We start from the raw sequence: 20,443 nt of genomic DNA, 5'->3' as shown, positions 1-20,443 counted from the left end.
CCATCTGTCTCCTTCCACAGCAGATCTGTTAAGAACATTTTCTATCCATATCACGCCTTCCCAGTCCCCCCCAAACCCCGCCAGTCCAGTCTCCGCCCCCAGCTCCCACCTGTCCAGTCTCCGCCCCCTGCTCCCACCTGTCCAGTCTCCGCCCCCTGCTCCCACCTGTCCAGTCTCCGCCCCCTGCTCCCACCTGTCCAGTCTCCGCCCCCTGCTCCCACCTGTCCAGTCTCCGCCCCCTGCTCCCACCTGTCCAGTCTCCGCCCCCAGCCCCCCGTCCAGTCTCCGCCCCCAGCCCCCCCGTCCAGTCTCCGCCCCCAGCCCCCCCGTCCAGTCTCCGCCCCCAGCCCCCCGTCCAGTCTCCGCCCCCAGAATGCCCGTCCAGTCTCCGCCCCCCAGCCCCCGCCAGTCCAGTCTCCGCCCCCAGCCCCCGCCGGTCCAGTCTCCGCCCCCAGCCCCCGCCGGTCCAGTCTCCGCCCCCAGCCCCCGCCGGTCCAGTCTTCGCCCCCAGCCCCCGCCGGTCCAGTCTTCGCCCCCAGCCCCCGCCGGTCCAGTCTCCGCCCCCAGCCCCCGCCGGTCCAGTCTCCGCCCCCAGCCCCCGCCGGTCCAGTCTCCGCCCCCAGCCCCCGCCGGTCCAGTCTCCGCCCCCAGCCCCCCGCCTGTCCCGTCTCCGGCCCCCAGCCCCCCGCCTGTCCCGTCTCCGGCCCCCGCCTGTCCCGTCTCCGGCCCCCGGCCCCCCGCCTGTCCCGTCTCCGGCCCCCGTCTGTCCCGTCTCCGGCCCCCGCCTGTCCCGTCTCCGGCCCCCGTCTGTCCCGTCTCCGGCCCCCGCCTGTCCCGTCTCCGGCCCCCCGCCTGTCCCGTCTCCGGCCCCCGGCCCCCCGCCTGTCCCGTCTCCGGCCCCCGGCCCCCGTCTGTCCCGTCTCCGGCCCCCGCCTGTCCCGTCTCCGGCCCCCGTCTGTCCCGTCTCCGGCCCCCGCCTGTCCCGTCTCCGGCCCCCGGCCCCCCGCCTGTCCCGTCTCCGGCCCCCGGCCCCCCGCCTGTCCCGTCTCCGGCCCCCGGCCCCCGTCTGTCCCGTCTCCGGCCCCCGCCTGTCCCGTCTCCGGCCCCCGTCTGTCCCGTCTCCGGCCCCCGCCTGTCCCGTCTCCGGCCCCCGGCCCCCGCCTGTCCCGTCTCCGGCCCCCGGCCCCCGCCTGTCCCGTCTCCGGCCCCCGCCTGTCCAGTCTCCGGCCCCCGCCTGTCCCGTCTCCGGCCCCCGGCCCCCGCCTGTCCCGTCTCCGGCCCCCGCCTGTCCAGTCTCCGGCCCCCGCCTGTCCCGTCTCCGGCCCCCGCCTGTCCCGTCTCCGGCCCCCGCCTGTCCCGTCTCCGGCCCCCGCCTGTCCCGTCTCCGGCCCCCGGCCCCCGCCTGTCCCGTCTCCGGCCCCCGGCCCCCGCCTGTCCCGTCTCCGGCCCCCGGCCCCCGCCTGTCCCGTCTCCGGCCCCCGGCCCCCGCCTGTCCCGTCTCCGGCCCCCGGCCCCCGCCTGTCCCGTCTCCGGCCCCCGCCTGTCCCGTCTCCGGCCCCCGGCCCCCGCCTGTCCCGTCTCCGGCCCCCGCCTGTCCCGTCTCCGACCCCCGGCCCCCGCCTGTCCCGTCTCCGACCCCCGGCCCCCGCCTGTCCCGTCTCCGGCCCCCGGCCCCCGCTTGTCCCGTCTCCGGCCCCCGGCCCCCGCCTGTCCCGTCTCCGGCCCCCGGCCCCCGCCTGTCCCGTCTCCGGCCCCCGGCCCCCGCCTGTCCCGTCTCCGGCCCCCGGCCCCCGCCTGTCCCGTCTCCGGCCCCCGGCCCCCGCCTGTCCCGTCTCCGGCCCCCGGCCCCCGCCTGTCCCGTCTCCGGCCCCCGGCCCCCGCCTGTCCCGTCTCCGGCCCCCGCCTGTCCCGTCTCCGGCCCCCGGCCCCCGCCTGTCCCGTCTCCGGCCCCCGGCCCCCGCCTATCCCGTCCCGTCTCCGGCCCCCGGCCCCCGCCGGTCCCGTCTCCGGCCCCCGCCTGTCCCGTCTCCGGCCCCCGCCTGTCCCGTCTCCGGCCCCCGCCTGTCCCGTCTCCGGCCCCCGCCTGTCCCGTCTCCGGCCCCCGCCTGTCCCGTCCCGTCTCCGGCCCCCGGCCCCCGCCGGTCCCGTCTCCGGCCCCCGGCCCCCGCCTGTCCCGTCTCCGGCCCCCGGCCCCCGCCTGTCCCGTCTCCGGCCCCCGCCTGTCCCGTCTCCGGCCCCCGCCTGTCCCGTCCCGTCTCCGGCCCCCGGCCCCCGCCTGTCCCGTCTCCGGCCCCCGGCCCCCGCCTGTCCCGTCCCGTCTCCGGCCCCCGCCTGTCCCGTCCCGTCTCCGGCCCCCGCCTGTCCCGTCCCGTCTCCGGCCCCCGCCTGCCCCGTCCCGTCTCCGGCCCCCGGCCCCCGCCTGCCCCGTCCCGTCTCCGGCCCCCGCCTGCCCCCGCCTGTCCCGTCCCGTCTCCGGCCCCCGCCTGTCCCGTCCCGTCTCCGGCCCCCGGCCCCCGCCTGTCCCGTCCCGTCTCCGGCCCCCGGCCCCCGCCTGTCCCGTCCCGTCTCCGGCCCCCGGCCCCCGCCTGTCCCGTCCCGTCTCCGGCCCCGGCTGTGCAGTCTCCGGCCCCGGCTGTGCAGTCTCCGCCCCCGGCTGTCCAGTCTCCGCCCCTGCCCCCCCTGGCGAGTATCCGCCCCCGGCCCCCCCCTGGCGAGTATCCGCCCCCGGCACCCCCCCTGGCGAGTCTCGGCCCCCAGCCCCCCCCCCCCCCCGCCTGACGAGTCTCGGCCTCCCAGCCCCCCCTGCGAGTCTCGGCCTCCCAGCCCACCCCCCCCCCGCCTGGCGAGTCTCCGCCCCCCACCCCGCCTGACGAGTCTTGCCCCCCCCGGCCCCGCCTTACGAGTCTCGCCCCCCCCCCCCCGGCCCCGCCTGACGAGTCTCGCCCCCCCCCTGCCCCGCCTGACGAGTCTCGGCCCCGCCTGACGAGTCTCGGCCCCCCCGGCCCCGCCTGACGAGTCTCGGCCCCCCCGTCCCCGCCTGACGAGTCTCGGCCCCCCCGTCCCCGCCTGACGAGTCTCGGCCCCCCCGGCCCCGCCTGACGAGTCTCGGCCCCCCCGGCCCCGCCTGACGAGTCTCGGCCCCCCCCGGCCGCGCCTGACGAGTCTCGGCCCCCCCGGCCGCGCCTGACGAGTCTCGGCCCCCCCGGCCCCGCCTGACGAGTCTCGGCCCCCCCGGCCCCGCCTGACGAGTCTCGGCCCCCCCCGGCCCCGCCTGACGAGTCTCGGCCACCCCGGCCCCGCCTGACGAGTCTCGGCCCTCCCCGGCCCCGCCTGACGAGTCTCGGCCCCCCCGGCCCCGCCTGACGAGTCTCGGCCCCGCCTGACGAGTCTCGGCCCCCCCGGCCCCGCCTGACGAGCCCCCGCCCCGCCCCGCCCAGCCCCGCCCCGCCTGTCGAGCCCCCGCCCCGTCCCGCCCCGCCCTGCCTGACGAGCCTCAGGCCCCGCCTGTCCTGTCTGGCCCCGCCTCCCCCAGACCCCCGCCTCACCAGTCTCCCCCCGATCCACTCCTCCAGTGTCACTCTACCCACGCCCGCAGCTCTCTAGTCTCATGCTTTCCCTCTCTGCCTGGGCAGTTGATCCTAAATAAGCTTAGTGTTATCATTCATTCATCTGTGGTGATAAGTTGCCTCTCATCACTTTTGTTTGTTGTTGCAATCTTGAGTTTCGATTCTTGTAGCATTTTTAAACATCATTTTGCATCACATGCAAATGTACTTTTGATTTGAAAAATAAGTGTGTGTAGTATCATTATAATTTTTATGCTAGGAGGGCTTTTCTAAACTCATATACTTTTATATCAGCTGGCAGTTGTTAAGTTGCAGTAGCCACCAATACCATAATTAATTTGAATCTTCTCCTCCATTAATTGTCCCTTAAGACCTCTGTAACTTCCCTTTTCATTATCATATCGTTGTTATTTGTGTACTCTTGGGTCATGTTAGTCACTTCCAATGCTTATCTATTTCACATTCCTGCCGTATTGTTGGTGGAACAGCAACCAATACAATACTGAAAAAGAGTATTTTTTACTCTATATTAGCAGTATTTTGCTTACTGGCTACTGATTTGACACACCTACTTGGGAAGCAAGCGTGATGTCGGCTTGCCAGAGGGTTGACCTGAGAATTGTACTGTCTACTGAAATCAGTAGCTAGTAGGCAAAATAAATAAATTGTGACTACTGACTGAAACACATAGTTTTCACGTATCTATTTATTTTTGGTGTTCTGATTCCCTTACGTTCCTCCTTTGCCATTCAGTAAATCTAGAATCTTATATTTATTTCAACAGATTGTGCCTCAGTAACAAAATTAGCAGAGTCGGCTATATATAGTGTCTGTCAGACCAACATGGATGCACATGCTGATGAGACATTGATCAACTACGATAATGGGAGTCAAGATGATGCAGATGCAGGTCATGAATTGGATATTTCTGCTGATCAGGAGCAGTTGAATGGTAAAATTCTTCTTCTTCCTCTTCTTCTTCCTCTCTCTCTCTCTCTCTCTCTCTCTCTCTCTCTCTCTCTCTGGTTTGATGAGAGTAAAGCATGCTTGCCAATATTGGTCATGTGATATTACACTAGCAGTATTTAGCTACTTTGGTTAGATATTCATGATAGTGGGTGTATCGATTCTTGAAATGTAGTAGAATGCGAAACCATACTAATTCAAATCTGTCATTTTACCTTATATTTTTCTCAGTTGTTGCCTACATGTCACATCACATTTCATAAAGGCAGATTTTTTGTGGGTAGCAAGCAATTACCTAATTTGATAATTTAATCACTGGATGCAGCTGAAAATCCAAGAACTTTTTATTCTTTGTATGTAGGAAGTTAATATCATATTCCAGTTAAATTACTTACCACTTTTTCCTGGTTCATGGTATGTACCAACTAGAATAAAACACACACATCATATTGTCATTGTTGTTTGGGACGTACCATACAGAATGAAACTACTCCACATTTTGTTGTTGTCATGGTAGCTGTACACTCATTGTTCAGCAGAGTTTGACACCTTACTGATTTTGAGCATTAGCATTCCCACTAGCCCAGGGTCCGACTCGCAAGCAGAGCAGTTTCATATAGTGGGGTGCAAGGGAGATGTGCGCACATGCTGTTGTTGTGCCAACAACAGGGAAAACCCCCAATTGTGAAATGGCGGAGGGTCAGTTTTGACAGCGGTGCTATCTAATAGCAACACTGTGCAACACACAGTGGCTTCGCCCTTCAGTCCACGGTGGGAGGAATCGTTTATCTTTTTTCACAAAAGACAGGTTCATAAAATGTTTATTGTTCCACAAGAAATGGAATACTTTTAGGAAGCTCAGTTTATAAAGGCACTACATGTTTTACCATGTCAAAAATAATGCAAATTGAAAATGTGAATGACCTGAGCGTAATACAAAAAATTTTAAAAATTAGAAGGAAGCATTCTGAAATGAGGAAGAAGAAGAAAAATCGAGTAAGTCTGCCATTTGAGTTAGCTACAAAATTGCACTACTTTCAGCAAATGCACGAATCCTTTCACGGATGGTGATTTAATAAAAGAATGCTTGGTAGTTTTCAGCTAGACATTTATGTCCACTTTAGGTAACGCAGTTTCTCAAGGTGCCATTATCAAACATGACAATTGTGCATCACATACAAGATAAGGCAGACAGTGTTCAGAGGCAGCTTGCAAATCTTAGTAGTTCGTTGCATATTCTTTAGTGCTCAATGAAAGTGTAGATATCCCAGGCACAGCTCTGCTAGCTATTTTCATCAGAAGAGGAAACTGTGAACTTGAGGTTAGAGGAGGACTCCAGGGCGTAGTAGCAATGAAGAACACAGCTGGATATGACAACCTTAGCAACGTTGAAAATTAGAGGAGGACTCCAGGGCGTAGTAGCAGTGAAGAACACAGCTGGATATGACAACCTTAGCAACGTTGAAAAAAGTGTAGAATATCTGGGTTTGTCATGGAATTCAGTGAATTATGTGCTACACAAATGGAGCACCAGCCATGTTGGGAAGTAAATTGGGCTTAGTAGTGCAATAGAAAGAGAAAACAAACTTTGAGTACTCAGTAAACTCAGAGATGTTCACAGTATGATTCATCAGGAGAATTTATGTACAGAGAATCTCTCTCAGAAAAATTTAATGTGCTTCTTGTTTGTGTGGCTAATCGTACAAGGAACAACACATCAATTGACAGCCAGTACAAAAGTCTGCCGTATTGCAGTGTGGTGTGCTGTCTTCTTCGAAAGCAACTTGATTTTTACGTCTTTTGAATGAGATAGATATGTTTATGGAAATGAGTAGCATGTGTAGTCCTGAAATGAAACAGCCTTCATTCCTTACTGACATAACCAGCCATTTGAACAACTTGGGCCCTTCAGGGTAATAATCTGCTGATTACATATTTCATTGACTATGTACAAGCATTCAGAATGAAACTGTCACTGTGGGAGAATCAGTTGGACAAAATAAATATAGTTAATTTTCCAAATTTGTCTTCATTCATAGTGTCAACATAGACTTTGAATGCTATCCACCTAGTCTACGTAATCTTCAGGGAGAATTCCAGTTTCAGCTTAATGATGTGACAAAACTAGAGGGGTCATTTTAATCTATTTTCCTCTCCACATACAGTGAATATTGACGAATTTCAGTGAACTGCAACTTGAAGTAATTTGACCTGCAGTGCAGCAGGGAATATGAAGACAAATATAATAACTCAAACATTGTAGATTTCTAAAAGCATTTATCCTCGTTTATACAAGATGGCTGCAGGCATATCAGTGTTCAGTTTTGCGTATGTCTGTCAACAACTATAGAATTTATGACAGAGAAACATCGTTTACAGTGATTTACTTGTTCATAGTCGGAAAAATAATTAGCCTGAGAAATGTGTTGTCCCCTCTCAAGGTTACCAGGGAATTTTTTCATCTGGGAGAAAACCATGAAAAACCTGGGAATTTTTTAGGATTCCAGGCATTTTTCATTGTTTAAGTCTTTAGTTAAATTATTGTAATTTTAACTGGCAAGAACTGATAAACAGCAAAATGTGTCAAAGGCCTTAGTACAAAAACTGTGGAATACTTCATAACAATAAATTGCTGCCAGTGAGCGTGAGGTCACAATTGTTTACATTAAGTTCATTTGAGCAGTTGCCAGCGGGCTCATGCGCATGCACAGTTCGAGTTGCGTATGGGCAGTACCTTTTCCCACTTCGTTCTACTTGAAGTATGGCTGTTAGTTGTACCAGCAGCAGTAACAAGCAGCCAGATGTTACCTGGAAAGATTTTTCTGGCGCACCCAAGCTGCCAGATACGCACTTGCACAGAACAGTCTGGGTTGTTGTTGTTTGGGGGGGGGGGGGGTGTTAGTCTCCATGTGAGCCAATATTTACATTTAGTGATTTTGCTGTTTCCAAGTGTAACACACACAAGAAGACCATTATTATATGTAAAAATTAACTTTTCCTAGTTGTCTGTTCGTGCTATTTAACAGTGATGTTGATGTTAGCCGTCTACATCACGGGTATATCTGAATATCTACTGTCATTGGCTGGCGAGATCACGTGACAAGAGCTGGGTTGGCGTACAAAAGCACTTTTCAATCTAGATCTCAGTGCTTTGGAAACCAACATGCCGTGTTTGGTGGAATTCGAATCTATATTAATACAAATACGAAAATATGGAGTGTAAATGTTGCTGCACATCAAAGATCTTTCCAAAACTTGTTTTGCTGAGATTTTTTCGTTTTTACACCTTGGTCTACATACACCTCCCCATTTCCTACACTGTGTTGTGACCATTGAGTTGGAGGGGGTACAGTTCTCAATGCTTGCCATCTGGCTTTTGGAGCACATTGTCTGTGAAGCTCCACGTTAAAGTGTAAAGTGATCAGTTTCTTGTATTGGCTTAAGTACAGTAATAACATTATTTTCATCCACCTTTCACAACTCCCTCATATGTATTTTTAAAAATTGCAGGTCTTTTTTTTAAATACATGTGAAAGAAAGTAACAAGCTTTAACTAGAGTGTAATTTAATTTTATTTGCAAATGTACAGTTTCCACCAAATTTAGTGTGTTTGAGTGCCAGATGGACATGCAGACATGCCACTTTTATATGGTTTTAACACTTCATTGTGTTCATTTGTGTACATATTGTGTATACTTCTTATTTTTGCTTTCGCAGTACTAAGTCACACCTGGGGATGTTTTCACACATATCTTCCACAATATCAAGCAGTGGTTGAGATCTTAAACTTCTGCGTTTGTGGTATTTGTTTTTGAGTTTCCACAAACAAGATTGCTTCTTGACAGTGATGGGGAAGGACAGTGGTATCACAAAGTTAGAGTGACTTTAACTTTTGGGCATTGCTAAAAGAGGTTGTCACTCGAGTGGTGCCACAGGAATTTGGGTGTTCCTGTGTTCCCACATGCAGCTTTGATGGTGCTACTCGAGTTGCAGCCAAATGGCGACACTATTGTAGTGTATGGAAACCCGGCTTTATTCTCTCTCCCTCACCACCTACTTTGATCCACCCACCTCCTCTGCACGGCACCTCCACCTAGTTATTAGTTTCCCCTACCTATTTGTTTGAATGGGTGTCATTAATTCATTCCAATCTTGTTCCCCCAACCTCTTCGATCTGCTAATCTCTTGTTTTGAAAATTAGTTTTATTTGAAACATAATTCTGTGTTCCTGTGTGGTGTTCCATCATTGCTTAACAAATACTGAGTAGATCTTCCTTTACTTCACAAACACCTTCCAATCATTTGCTGAATATTCACATCTCTCACTTAATCTTGTATTATCATCCATAAATTGACCCTTATTTGATGATCACACCTGCAATTCAATGAAGATGAGATTTGTAAACAGCAGTGCTTTTACCCTTTCATGGGCAAAATTATTGAGCAATTTTTTTTAATGAATGGAGAGTAGATAGTAGTTAACAGATAGTTATATTTATCATACAGAATATCAAATTTGCTGCAACTGTGAAAGTGAGGTCACACAACAAGGTGGGAAGTATTCTTCCCACTGCCCTTCCTTGGAGTTAAATGACAAAAACAACTTTTTCAATATATGTCATATTTATTTGATAAATTTACTTCTCTTGTTACAATGATTGTTCACAATTACTTGTCATGAAATTTTCTGAAACATGGGACTATGCAAAGTTGTATTTGACAATATGTACAAACACAGCGAGTGCTCATTTCCGCAGCTTTGGTACTACAATGACGGCACCTCCAGTAGGTTTCTCCTAAAATGGGTTGATGCTCCCCTACAGCCACATGACGAATATCTTCAGGTACTTTACCCCTTTTTGCCAGAAAGACAGGTTTTTGTCCACGCCTTTTTCGGGATAAGAAGCCAGCGATCAATTGTCTAGCTAGATGGATCCTGTATGTGAGCTGATCACGCTGTCCACTTTCTCTTTTACTTATTTTCTACGGGGAAAAACTGTTCACTACAGCAACGTCCACCAGGAAATAAAATAATCTGTGCCACCATTTTACAGAACGTCTGCCAATAGCATACCTTTCTCGTAATTGATCAAACTTATCGACACCACCCATTATTTTCTTGTATTCTGCCACAACTTTGGGCCAAGAAATCTTCTTCTTCTTCTTCAGTAGCTCTACAGCCCTTGGTGAGCCTTGGCTTCTTCAACAATCTTCCTCCACACTTCTCGGTTATTTGCTGCTTTTTTCCACCCCCGGACTCCCATATTGCTGATATCCATTATTACCTCATCGATCCATCTTCTTCTAGGTCGATCCATCTTCTTCTAGGTAAGTGGCCAAGAAATCTCTGTACTAGTATTATCCTTGTTTCTCCTTTTCACTGTGGCTGTTTCTCTTGGGTCATGAATTTTACTGCAGAAATGGCTCCTTTTGTTTCAAACTGGAATTCTCCTCATTCCAATTTTACGTTTTCCTTCATAAATTTGCGTAAATCTTTCCTGTTGGTCTTCACTGTTGCAACGCCCATACACACGCTTCTTCAAAAGTGTTGGCATCAATTTTTATGGTGGTGAAGAATCTGTCAAATGCAACTACATTATTTTTATTATTTATTTCCTTTATTAGATCCACTACAACCCTTTCACCCAATGTCAAGTCACTATCTGCCTATACTTGCCTGTGTAAACATAACAGTTCATTATATATCCAGTGAGTGAATCTGACAAGCACCACACTTTGTAGCCTCATTTCACCGGCTTCATTGGCATATACTGTTTCATAGATAATCGTCCTTTGAAAGGAATCATCGATTCGTCCACTGACATAAATGATGAGGGCTCACAATTATTCTTACAGCTCTGCAAAAGCTTTTCAATCAATGGCCGTAATTTATGCATTTGTCATATTCTGAATGATTTCTTGGCTTTGCAGTTTCGTTGTTATTACAGTGAACATTCTCTACAATCTTTTTAAATCCTTTACTTGTCATTACATTAGAAATTGGCTCTACTTTAAGTATAGGATCTGAACTCCAGAAGCTAGAGAGAGCAGGAAGTTGATGAATTCCCATTAGAAAAAGACATCCTATTTAAGCTCTCGTTTCTTGAGTAGTTCTGTCCACCCAGGTTTTTGATGGATATCTACTACCACAATTTTGTTTTGCATACAAGTTTGTTTCATTTACAATGAGAGTGAAAACATCATCATCAAAGAACTTAGAAAAATAAGTGAGCTCCCGATCATTGGCACTACAGAGAAAGTTTGGTTTTCCTTCCATTCGTGTTTCAAAGTTGTTCTTTACATTGTTGAAGTAAGAACAGTCGCCATTCCATTCTTCTTCACTTTCACTGTCCAACGTGTCACTACTGGCAACAGTCGGAAGCATGAAGGATTCATTGTCGTGTTCATCACCATAAATGTCTTGTTCCACAGAAACATGCCTTGAAGCACTGGTGACAGTGTTATCTAGAACATTCAGTTCATCTGCAGCACCTTCATCTAATTCAGTTTCTGAATCACATTCATCAGGTAATGAAAATAATACATTGTAAATTTCGTCAACATGTTTGAGATTGCTGAGGTCTAGGGAATGAGACATCTGAAAGGAAAGAAATTCCAAGAATTAGAGAACTGGAGAGTGTAAAAAATACTATGACAGATTCAATGGAAGCAAGCACTTGGTTTGGTATGGTAAATTTGACATTCTTTAGTAACATAATGATCTGTGCATTATTTCTGAAACCCACTAAGTCAAAAATGTCAAATAAATGTGGTAAAATGTAGAAATATCCGTTCTAGAGCCATAAAACAATGAGCTACCAAAGAGGCGGTGGGAAGGATACTTCCCACCAACAAAATCAAATACTACAAGTACATTTTACAACAAACAGGGAACACCAAATAATAAGACACCATAGCAAAAATCAAAAGTATTTACCTTATACTGTAGATTTTAGGAAAAAATCACAAAATGTCACACAAACAGCACTGAAAGGCTCCTCTACAGAGCAACAGTCAGCTATACAATGCCTCTGCGTGAAGGTACAGCTAAAACGGCGGGAACGTCTGATTGAAAGTAGTACCCTATACTGTTTACTAGGTGGTAGCACCATACAGAGGTGGGAACTGTGAAACCCATGGGACTAGGAGCGAGTTCATTGTAGTGGGAAGCATGTTTCCCACAGCTCACGAAAGGGTTAAGAGTTGCCATTCCTTTAGCGTTAAACATTCTGTTTCGTGCAAGCTTTATGTGTATGACAAACGTTTCGGTTTGGACATCGATTCCATTCATGAATACGTAAGTTGTTGCCCCTCTGCTTTACTTCTCACAATTACTCCACCAACAAATTTTGTAAAAATATTGCCTGCTTACCAACTGGACCTGGTCCAGAACTCTTAGAATCAACATCATTTAGTGTCCTCACAGTACTGTCCTAGGTCTGGATGCTTCAGTAATAATTTCTGGAAGAACATTTTCTTACATAAAATATTTTCAGTTTCACATTCTTATTTTCTCATTGTTTTTGTCAAAGTTGTGTGTGTTTATACATTTTTTTAAAGTATTACTTTTACGTTACAGACACAGTATGTGAGAGGAATCCTTTGACATTGGACAAGGATAGATTAGAATCATTACTACATAAAGCAGTACTAATAACTGAGCATTGTGCTGCAGAAACATTGCTTGAGCTGTATGCTCAACTGCGGAAATGTGTATTGAAATATAGCAATCAATGGGACAGAAGACAGCTACCTCAGGTCAGTATTGTGACTGTTACCATTCTTTTATCCACTAAAAAGTCATGGTAAAAACATGTGTTTAGCAGATGCTGTTGAGTTACATTAGTGAAAATTACAGGAAGTGCTTCTATGTAATTTGAGCATATTTTTTGGAAAAGAACCACTTTGCACAATAACTGAACTGCAGAAGGTGTAATAATAAACTTTGTAAGTTACAGATGGGCTGTAATGAGACACAATTCACAGTTAGGTTTAGACATGTTGCTCTGCTCTGTGTGTTTGTGTGTGGGGGGGGTTTAAGGAAAAAGAATTGTTCTAAAAGTATTTCTGCAGAACCCGCTTGAATGGTGTATTGGATGTCTTCGTTATTCCTGTGTACTTTGCCATATACAAGAACTACATTTTATAGAATACTATCCTTTTACCTGTGGCTTCGACAATGTACACACGATACATGTATTGCACGCATCTCCTCCTGCCGGCTCTGCGCGTCTACTCCTGCTCACTCCTCTGTCCATCTCCTCCTGCTCACTCTCTCTGAAGTTTGGCCAGTGCGGTTTTTAATATCCTCAGACTACCTTAGAATAACCAGCTATGTATGAACAGCAATAAAAGCCTCTCCCTTGTAAAGGCTGAAGAGAAATATGTTACATGGAAATAATTTAAATGTTATCTTCCAATTTATACAAAGTGTTACTTCCTGTGATGGTTTATGAATGTGGCTAAAGTGTTGCTATAAACACAAACTGATGGACAAACAAAATAGTAGTGACAAAAAAACTAATAGAGTGCATTGGAATGGCAAGAATTTTAATGTGTACATTGTACTTTACAAAATGTCAGAATAAACAGTAATTACCATATTTACCCATTTATAAGATGAGGTTTTTTCCCCAAATTCATCATTCGAGAAATACCGGTTTCCCTCATATTCACAGATTAAACTATTGCTGCCGGGGTCAACATTTTTACATTATTTTGTAGGATATGTAGGAGTAGTCTTTCATTTATAGGGGTCGTCTTACATTTAGAGATGAAGTTTGGCTACCAAGGTCACATGCAGAGTTATTTTGAAGAATTCAGTAGGGCAGGGCTTGGCAAACAATACACTCATTCAAACAGGTTCAATATTTCCTTCTATGCCAAGTAGTGACACTGACTTGCACGCAGTTACTGGAAGAGATATCTGAGAAACTATGAACTACTGATATGAATATAATAGAGGGAAACATTCCACGTGGGAAAAATATATCTAAAAACAAAGATGATGTGACTTACCGAACGAAAGTGCTGGCAGGTCGACCTGCCAGCACTTTCGTTCGGTACGTCACATCATCTTTGTTTTTAGATAAACTATGAACTACCCACGACAACAGTCTATTACCCTGATTACAATTTGACAATTTTGTGAAACCTAGAAGGAAACAGCATTAAATTCTATCAACTTACAAACTATCGTCGTATATGAACAGGTTTGCAATAATGTTCTCATACATGTATGGATACCGAATACAAACATTATTGCCACTTTTTAAGTAAAGGTAACATTCAAAAATGGAAATGTTGTCCTTCAAAAAACACTAGTTGGTTAGGAACCCAGACCAATATTTTATTTGGTAATGAGAGACTGTAATGATTTACTAAGTGAATTGCAAATGATATTATGAAAAGGAAAGGTGCTACTCACCATATAGTGGAGATGCGTAGTCACAGGTAGGCACAACAAAAAGACTGTCACAAATGAGCTTTCGGCCAGCAACGCCTTCATCAAAACTGGATGACACACACACATGCATAAGCAACTCGCACGACTGCAGTCTCTGGCAACTGAAGCCACACTGCAAGCAGCAGCACCAGTGCGTGGTGGGGAGTCGCCACTCCCATCGTGCACTGGTGCTGCTGCTCACATTGTGGCTTCAGTTGCCAGAGAGAGAGAAAGTGTGTGTGTGTGTGTGTGTGTGTGTGTGTGTGTGTGTGTGTGTGTGTGTGTGCGCGCACTCATTCTATTTTTGATGAAGGCCTTGCTGGGTGAACCTTATTTGTGACAGTCTTTTTGTTGTGCCTACCTGCGAGTACACATCTCCACTGTATGGTGAGTATCAACTTTCCTTTTCATAACATTGTTACATTCCATCCTGGTTTTTCCATTGTTTAAATTTCAAGTGAGTAACTCGTTTGCCGTTCACATTTTAGAATACTGGGTAAAAACGTTATCAGCTTAGAGTATGATGGTGACATTCAATTGAAATAAGAAGGAAAATTAATCCAGAATGAAATGTCTAACAAAGGAAATAAATCATATTAAACTGACCATAACTGTTATTGCAAGAATAAATTACAGCAACAAGATCCGTTGTGGAGATAGTACCAACAGACGACGTCACTAGATCGCAAGTTGAGCAAAAGTTTGAGAATGGAAGTGAATCATAATTGTGATCTTTTATTTATGTATTAGTTGGTGTTATTACATATGACCTGCACACCAGAAGATATTGCAGTCTGTTTTTAATACTTGCTCAAGCTCAATACTGTGGAAGGGGAACAGTGACACCAGCTTGGTTGTGAACTATGATGAGTGCGGGAAGGGGTGCGAGCAGCAAATTTGATCATGTTGCCAACCATGGGAATCTACACAGTGAATTTTGGCTTTTTATTAACATATACCCCTTGTAAACTGTAATTTGTCTGAATCCATTTGTAGTTGGAATCGAACTGACTGTAACATTGGACGAATACTCAATAATAGTATTCATAGAATGAAATTTTCACTTTGCAGCAGAGTGTGCACTGATATGAAACTTCCTGGCAGATTGAAACTGTGTGCCGGGCCGAGACTCAAACTCGGGACCTTTGCCTTTCGCGCACAAGTACTGAGCTACCCAAGCACAACTCACGCCCCGTCGTCACAGCTTTAATTCCGACAGTACAGTAGGAGACAAGGTACTGGCGGAATTAAAGCTGTGAGGACGGGGCATGAGTCGTGCTTGGTTAAGCTCAATTGGTAGAGCACTTTCCTATGAAGGCAAAGTTCCCGAGTTCGAGGAGTCTCGGCTCGGCACACAGTTTTAATCTGCCAGGAAGTTTTTTAATAGTATTCATTTCTGCAGGATATAGTTAAAGTCTGGAGAGGGGTCAGTGACGTAATTACATGTTTCTTCTTGCAATGCTGTCGACGGTCGCCCTGACGTGTGACGCAAACGAAAGGGCATGTGTCAGCTGGTTCTATACAGCCAATGAGAGAGCAGCGGGCAGGAAAATATGTTCAGAAGCAAGAGACATTGTAATATTCCCACTTCAGTATAGAAGTTAAATCCGATATGTATTTGGAAAATGCAGTTGTGTTGTCAGGTCCCACTGTAACAACAATCTCAGAAATAGCAACATATTCAGAAGTAACAGTCAAATATTTGTGACAACAAAGATATAAATTTCACAGCTGTGCGATTAGGATGATAATGATGATGATTAAAAATATTGAAACTACAGACTACAGGATTAGTAAGCGTATAAGGTAGAAAACGGTACAAAAATTAATGTAAACCATTACTATTTGTTATTTTATTTCTCCTAGTATTATGAAAGCGTAGACAATTAATAAGTGGCATACATATAGAATAGGTATAATATTAACTTTTTCGCAGATACTTTATGTCTATAAAATAGTTCATAATTTTGATTAGTCAGGATATGTTAAAAATAAATTTTTCTCAAGGAGTCTCTTAAAAAGAGGGGTCATTTTTTACTCTGGTAAATGTGGTAAGCAATGAAATACAGTGATAACTAAGATACAGTTTTATTATTATTATTGTAACAGATTTGTAATTGAAATTTGTGCCTTTCTTTGCATATGTTCCAGTTGCCTTCCCCATACCTTATTGATATAGGTTTTTCCTCTGTCCTGTGTATAAGCATATTATTTCAGAAAGTGTGGAATTGTATAATTTCCACTGTCAAGTTGTACGTGACATTGTGAACTGAAGATCATGTGACTAGTTACAGTAATGCTCTAGTTACCTGGCAGTGCAAGCATGAAAAGTGATAACGGAAAAAGCCTTCGTGGGCAACGGCAGTGACTTGCTATCAACAAAATTAAATTTACTGGCGATGAGAAGGAGAGATCAGAATGGAACATGCAAACAAAACGTTGAATGGGAGCAAGTTGATGGTCAAGTTGTTATGTCAGGAAACTGGACTGAATGGTGCTATGTTTCAAGTGCCCACTACTGTGCTCTGGTGAGCCTTCATTCAGGAGGCACCATCTTTGGAAAGCAGACAGATGAATTTACTTACCATCCCTTAAATGTCCGCGATTTACAAAACACCACGCTAACCTATATTCTTACTTTAGAACTGACACTGCAGCAGGAGCACAAGGGGGTACAGGACCGAGTTACCATACCCTGCACAGCAAACACATGTAGTCTTCTGTTAATTCCATTCAATTCACAAAATATTCCGTGTACAGAAAAGGACGTGGCTTCAGTGTGTCCTGTGTGAGCTGCACTATATTTTCATTTTAGTTTAATTTTCCTTACAAATTTTTAGTATCATATAAAAAAAGTTTACAATACTTATTTCCCGGTGACATTACCGAATTTTCAACATGTGAAAAACATTTTTGTTATTGAATTTAGGCAAACACAGTATGGAAACAAAATTTTAAGACTGCATTGTACTGTCAACATCTCCAAAGCAGAACTCCTTCAAAGATCACTAACAAAAGATAATTTGAGTTTAGTGTAATTCATAACACTCCGCTCACGCGTCAAAAACTAAGTGGTCATCTGTTTCATTTCATTATGAGAAACAGAAAACTAGACTTGTAATTAACCTGTTGTTATGTTTTCTGATCTGGCTTTCTACTTATTTTTACCTCATGAACTCCTACCGCCACTACGCTTGTCCTTACCACAGAAGTTTAACAATGTTACTGTCATTAAATAATTATGTGGTGATTTCTTTACTGAAATTCAAGAATAGTGTCATTCTGACTCACTTTTTTGATGGAGCACTGCTTATGATGAGCGGCTTTCTTCTAATTTTTGAGGAGACTTTCCCAGCAGATTTGTTACGGAGTGCTTCAATGCAGACAGTGTTCTTTATTATTATTATTGTTGCTGGCAGTGCAGCCTTTATTTTGGATATCTATTCTAATTGGTTGAATTGATACTGATAAGGTGGCAGCTTTTGGAAAGATATTAGTTTTTATAAGCTGCCATTTTCTTTCTTTCTTTAAATTATTACTCACTTCAACAGTAAGGTGCTGAAGAGCAGCCACTCATATCCTGCTGTTGCTTTGCCACGGTGGGCATGTTAACAAAGAATGGTTGGGGCTGTTGTCAAGAAAAATTACTTACAGTTGTAGACATTATCTCAGTTGACATCGTATGACAATCCTCTGGCGAAGAGTGAGGTCTTACCGTACCACTAAATAACATTTGATGAATTTGCTTCTAACATTTTCCAATATCATAAAACACACAAAACTAATTGTAGATAAAATATTTCTGACACAACTGTAAGAAATTAAAACAAACAAACTTTCAGCATGAAATGAGTGGTCCGCAGGACAACAAGCTGCCTCGTGTGGTGCAAACGGGAATAGTAATAGTTGTGGGGGTGAACATCTGGCAGTGGCTACAGGTATCATGGGATGTGCTGAATGTTGTAAATCCTGCTTGAGCCTCACCTCATTATTTCCTTCGTAGCTGTCACTCTTATAAGTAATTCTGAACCAGTACAAAATGCAAGATTCTGTTCTAGTATGCTGAGGGATGAGAGTTTTTAGATCAAACCTATTATAATGGAAATTAATGCTGAGGAGTATTTTCAAATTAAAATGCCTGTCTGTGTTTAACTGTTGTGCTGCACAGGGCATTGGCACACAGACGTGTAGCACCGTGACAGTGCTCCAGTTGTAAGTCTACCAGATTGTAAGACATTACCACATCTCCTCCCTGTTTTTCATGTGTAAGTGTGGTGCCGTCTGTCACCCTGGCCAAGTTTTCAGTGTATTTTGCTGAGTAATACTTTCAATTTCTTTCCAATATTATTAATTTCTTCTTCTTCCTCTTCTAGTTACCATCATCCCCTACTCTTGATTGACTGCTGTGAGTTGCATTCAGACTTGTTACAGTTTTTAGTATGAGCAGTAATCTTGGGACAGCTGAGTTGTTTGCATTACTTGTGCAGCTTCCTTCACATTGAATGCCAGTTTCCAATGAAGTGGCTTTGGAAGCATAAATCCACGTAATTTTTGTGGTGCAGTTCAAGTTGTAAGCAAAGAAGGGAAAGCAGAAAGGTGGTAGGAGTATATAGAGGGTCTATACACGGGCGATGTTCTTGAGGACAATATTATGTAAATGGAAGAGGAGGTAGATGAAGATGAAATGGGAGATACGATATCTCCCATTTCATCTTCATCTACATCCTCTACCATTTCCATAATATTGTCCTCAAGTACATCGCCTTTGTGTAGACCCCCTATATACTCCTTCCACCTTTCTGCTTTCCCTTCTTTGCTTACAACTGGGTTTCCATCTGAGCTCTTGATATTCATACGAGTGGTTCTCTTTTCTCCAGAAGTCTCTTTAATTTTCCTGTAGGCAGTATCTATCTTACCCCTAGCGAGATAAGCCTCTACGTCCTTACATTTGTCCTCTAGCCATCCCTGCTTAGCTATTTTGCACTTCCTGTCGATCTCATTTTTGAGACGATTGTATTCCTTTTTGCTTGCTTCATTTACTGCATTTTTGTATTTTCTCTTTTCATCAGTTAAATTCAGTATCTCTTCTGTTACCCAAGGATTTCTACTAGCCCTCGTCTTTTTACCTATTTGATCCTCTGCTGCCTTCACTATTTCATTCCTCAAAGCTACCCATTCTTCTTCTACTGTATTTCTTTCCCCCATTCCATTCAATTGTTCCGTTATGCTCTCCCTGAAACTCTGTACAACCTCTGGTTCTTTCAGTTTATCCAGGTCCCATCTCCTTAAATTCCCACCTTTTTGCAGTTTTAATCTACAGTTTATAACCAATAGATTGTGGTCAGAGTCCACATCTACCCCTGGAAATGTCTTACAATTTAAAACCTGGTTCCTAAATCTCTGTCTTACCATTATATAATCTATCCGAAACCTTCTAGTATCTCCAGGGTTCTTCCACATATACAACCTTCTTTCATGATTCTTGAACCAAGTGTTAGCTATGATTAAGTTATGTTCTGTGCAGAATTCCACCAGGCAGCTTCGTCTTGCATTTCTTAGCCCCAATCCATATTCACCTACTACGTTTGCTTCTCTTCCTTTTCCTACTGTCGAATTCCCGTCACCCATGACTATTAAATTTTCGTCTCCCTTCACTACCTTAATAATTTCTTTTATCTCATCATACATTTCATCAATTTCTTCATCATCTGCAGAGCTAGTTGGCATATAAACTTGTACCACTGCAGTAGGCGTGGGCTTCGTGTCTATCTTGGCCACAATATTGCATTCACTATGCTGTTTGTAGTAGCTTACCTGCATTCCTATTTTTTTTATTCATTATTAAACCTACTCCTGCATTACCCCTATTTGATTTTGTATTTATAACCCTGTATTCACCTGACCAAAAGTCTTGTTCCTCCTGTCACCAAACTTCACTAACTCCCACTATATCTAACTTTAACTTATCCATTTCCCTTTTTAAATTTTCTAACCTACCTGCCCGATTAAGGGATCTGACATTCCATGCTCCAATCCGTAGAACGCTAGTTTTCTTTCTCCTGATAACGACGTTCTCTTGAGTAGTCCCCGCCCGGAGATCCGAATCGGGGACTATTTTACCTCCGGAATATTTTACCCAAGAGGACTCCATCATCATTTAATCATACAGTAAAGCTGCATGCCCTCGGGAAAAACTACAACTATAGTTTCCCCTTGGTTTCAGCCGTTCGCAGTACCAGAACAGCAAGGCTGTGTTGGTTAGTGTTACAAGGCCAGATCAGTCAATCATCCAGACTGTTGCCCCTGAAACTATTGAAAAGGCTGCTACCCCTCTTCAGGAACCACATGTTTGTCTGGCTTCTCAACACCCCTCCGTTGTGGTGGCACCTACGGTATGGCTATCTGTATCGTTGAGGCACGCATGCCTCCCCACCAATGGCAAGGTCCATGGTTCATGATGGAGGAC

The 20,443-nt window shown here is 46.0% G+C and overlaps 1 protein-coding gene across 1 annotated transcript in view; it reads left to right on the top strand.

The window, feature by feature from the left end:
- Positions 1 to 20,443, top strand: part of LOC126194705 (ATPase family AAA domain-containing protein 2-like) — a 220,538-nt gene that overhangs the window by 183,114 nt on the left and 16,981 nt on the right. The window contains exons 23-24 of the mRNA XM_049932942.1: positions 4,351 to 4,518; positions 12,112 to 12,290. Of these exons, the coding sequence (XP_049788899.1) occupies positions 4,351 to 4,518; positions 12,112 to 12,290 (347 nt within the window). The remainder of the gene's footprint in view (positions 1 to 4,350; positions 4,519 to 12,111; positions 12,291 to 20,443) is intronic.

This window comes from Schistocerca nitens, chromosome 7, assembly GCF_023898315.1.
Source record: "Schistocerca nitens isolate TAMUIC-IGC-003100 chromosome 7, iqSchNite1.1, whole genome shotgun sequence".
In the NCBI taxonomy this organism is placed as follows: Eukaryota; Metazoa; Arthropoda; class Insecta; order Orthoptera; family Acrididae; genus Schistocerca; species Schistocerca nitens.
The sequence above is the reverse complement of the archived record's forward strand: the minus strand, read 5'-3'. Positions and strand labels throughout refer to the sequence as shown.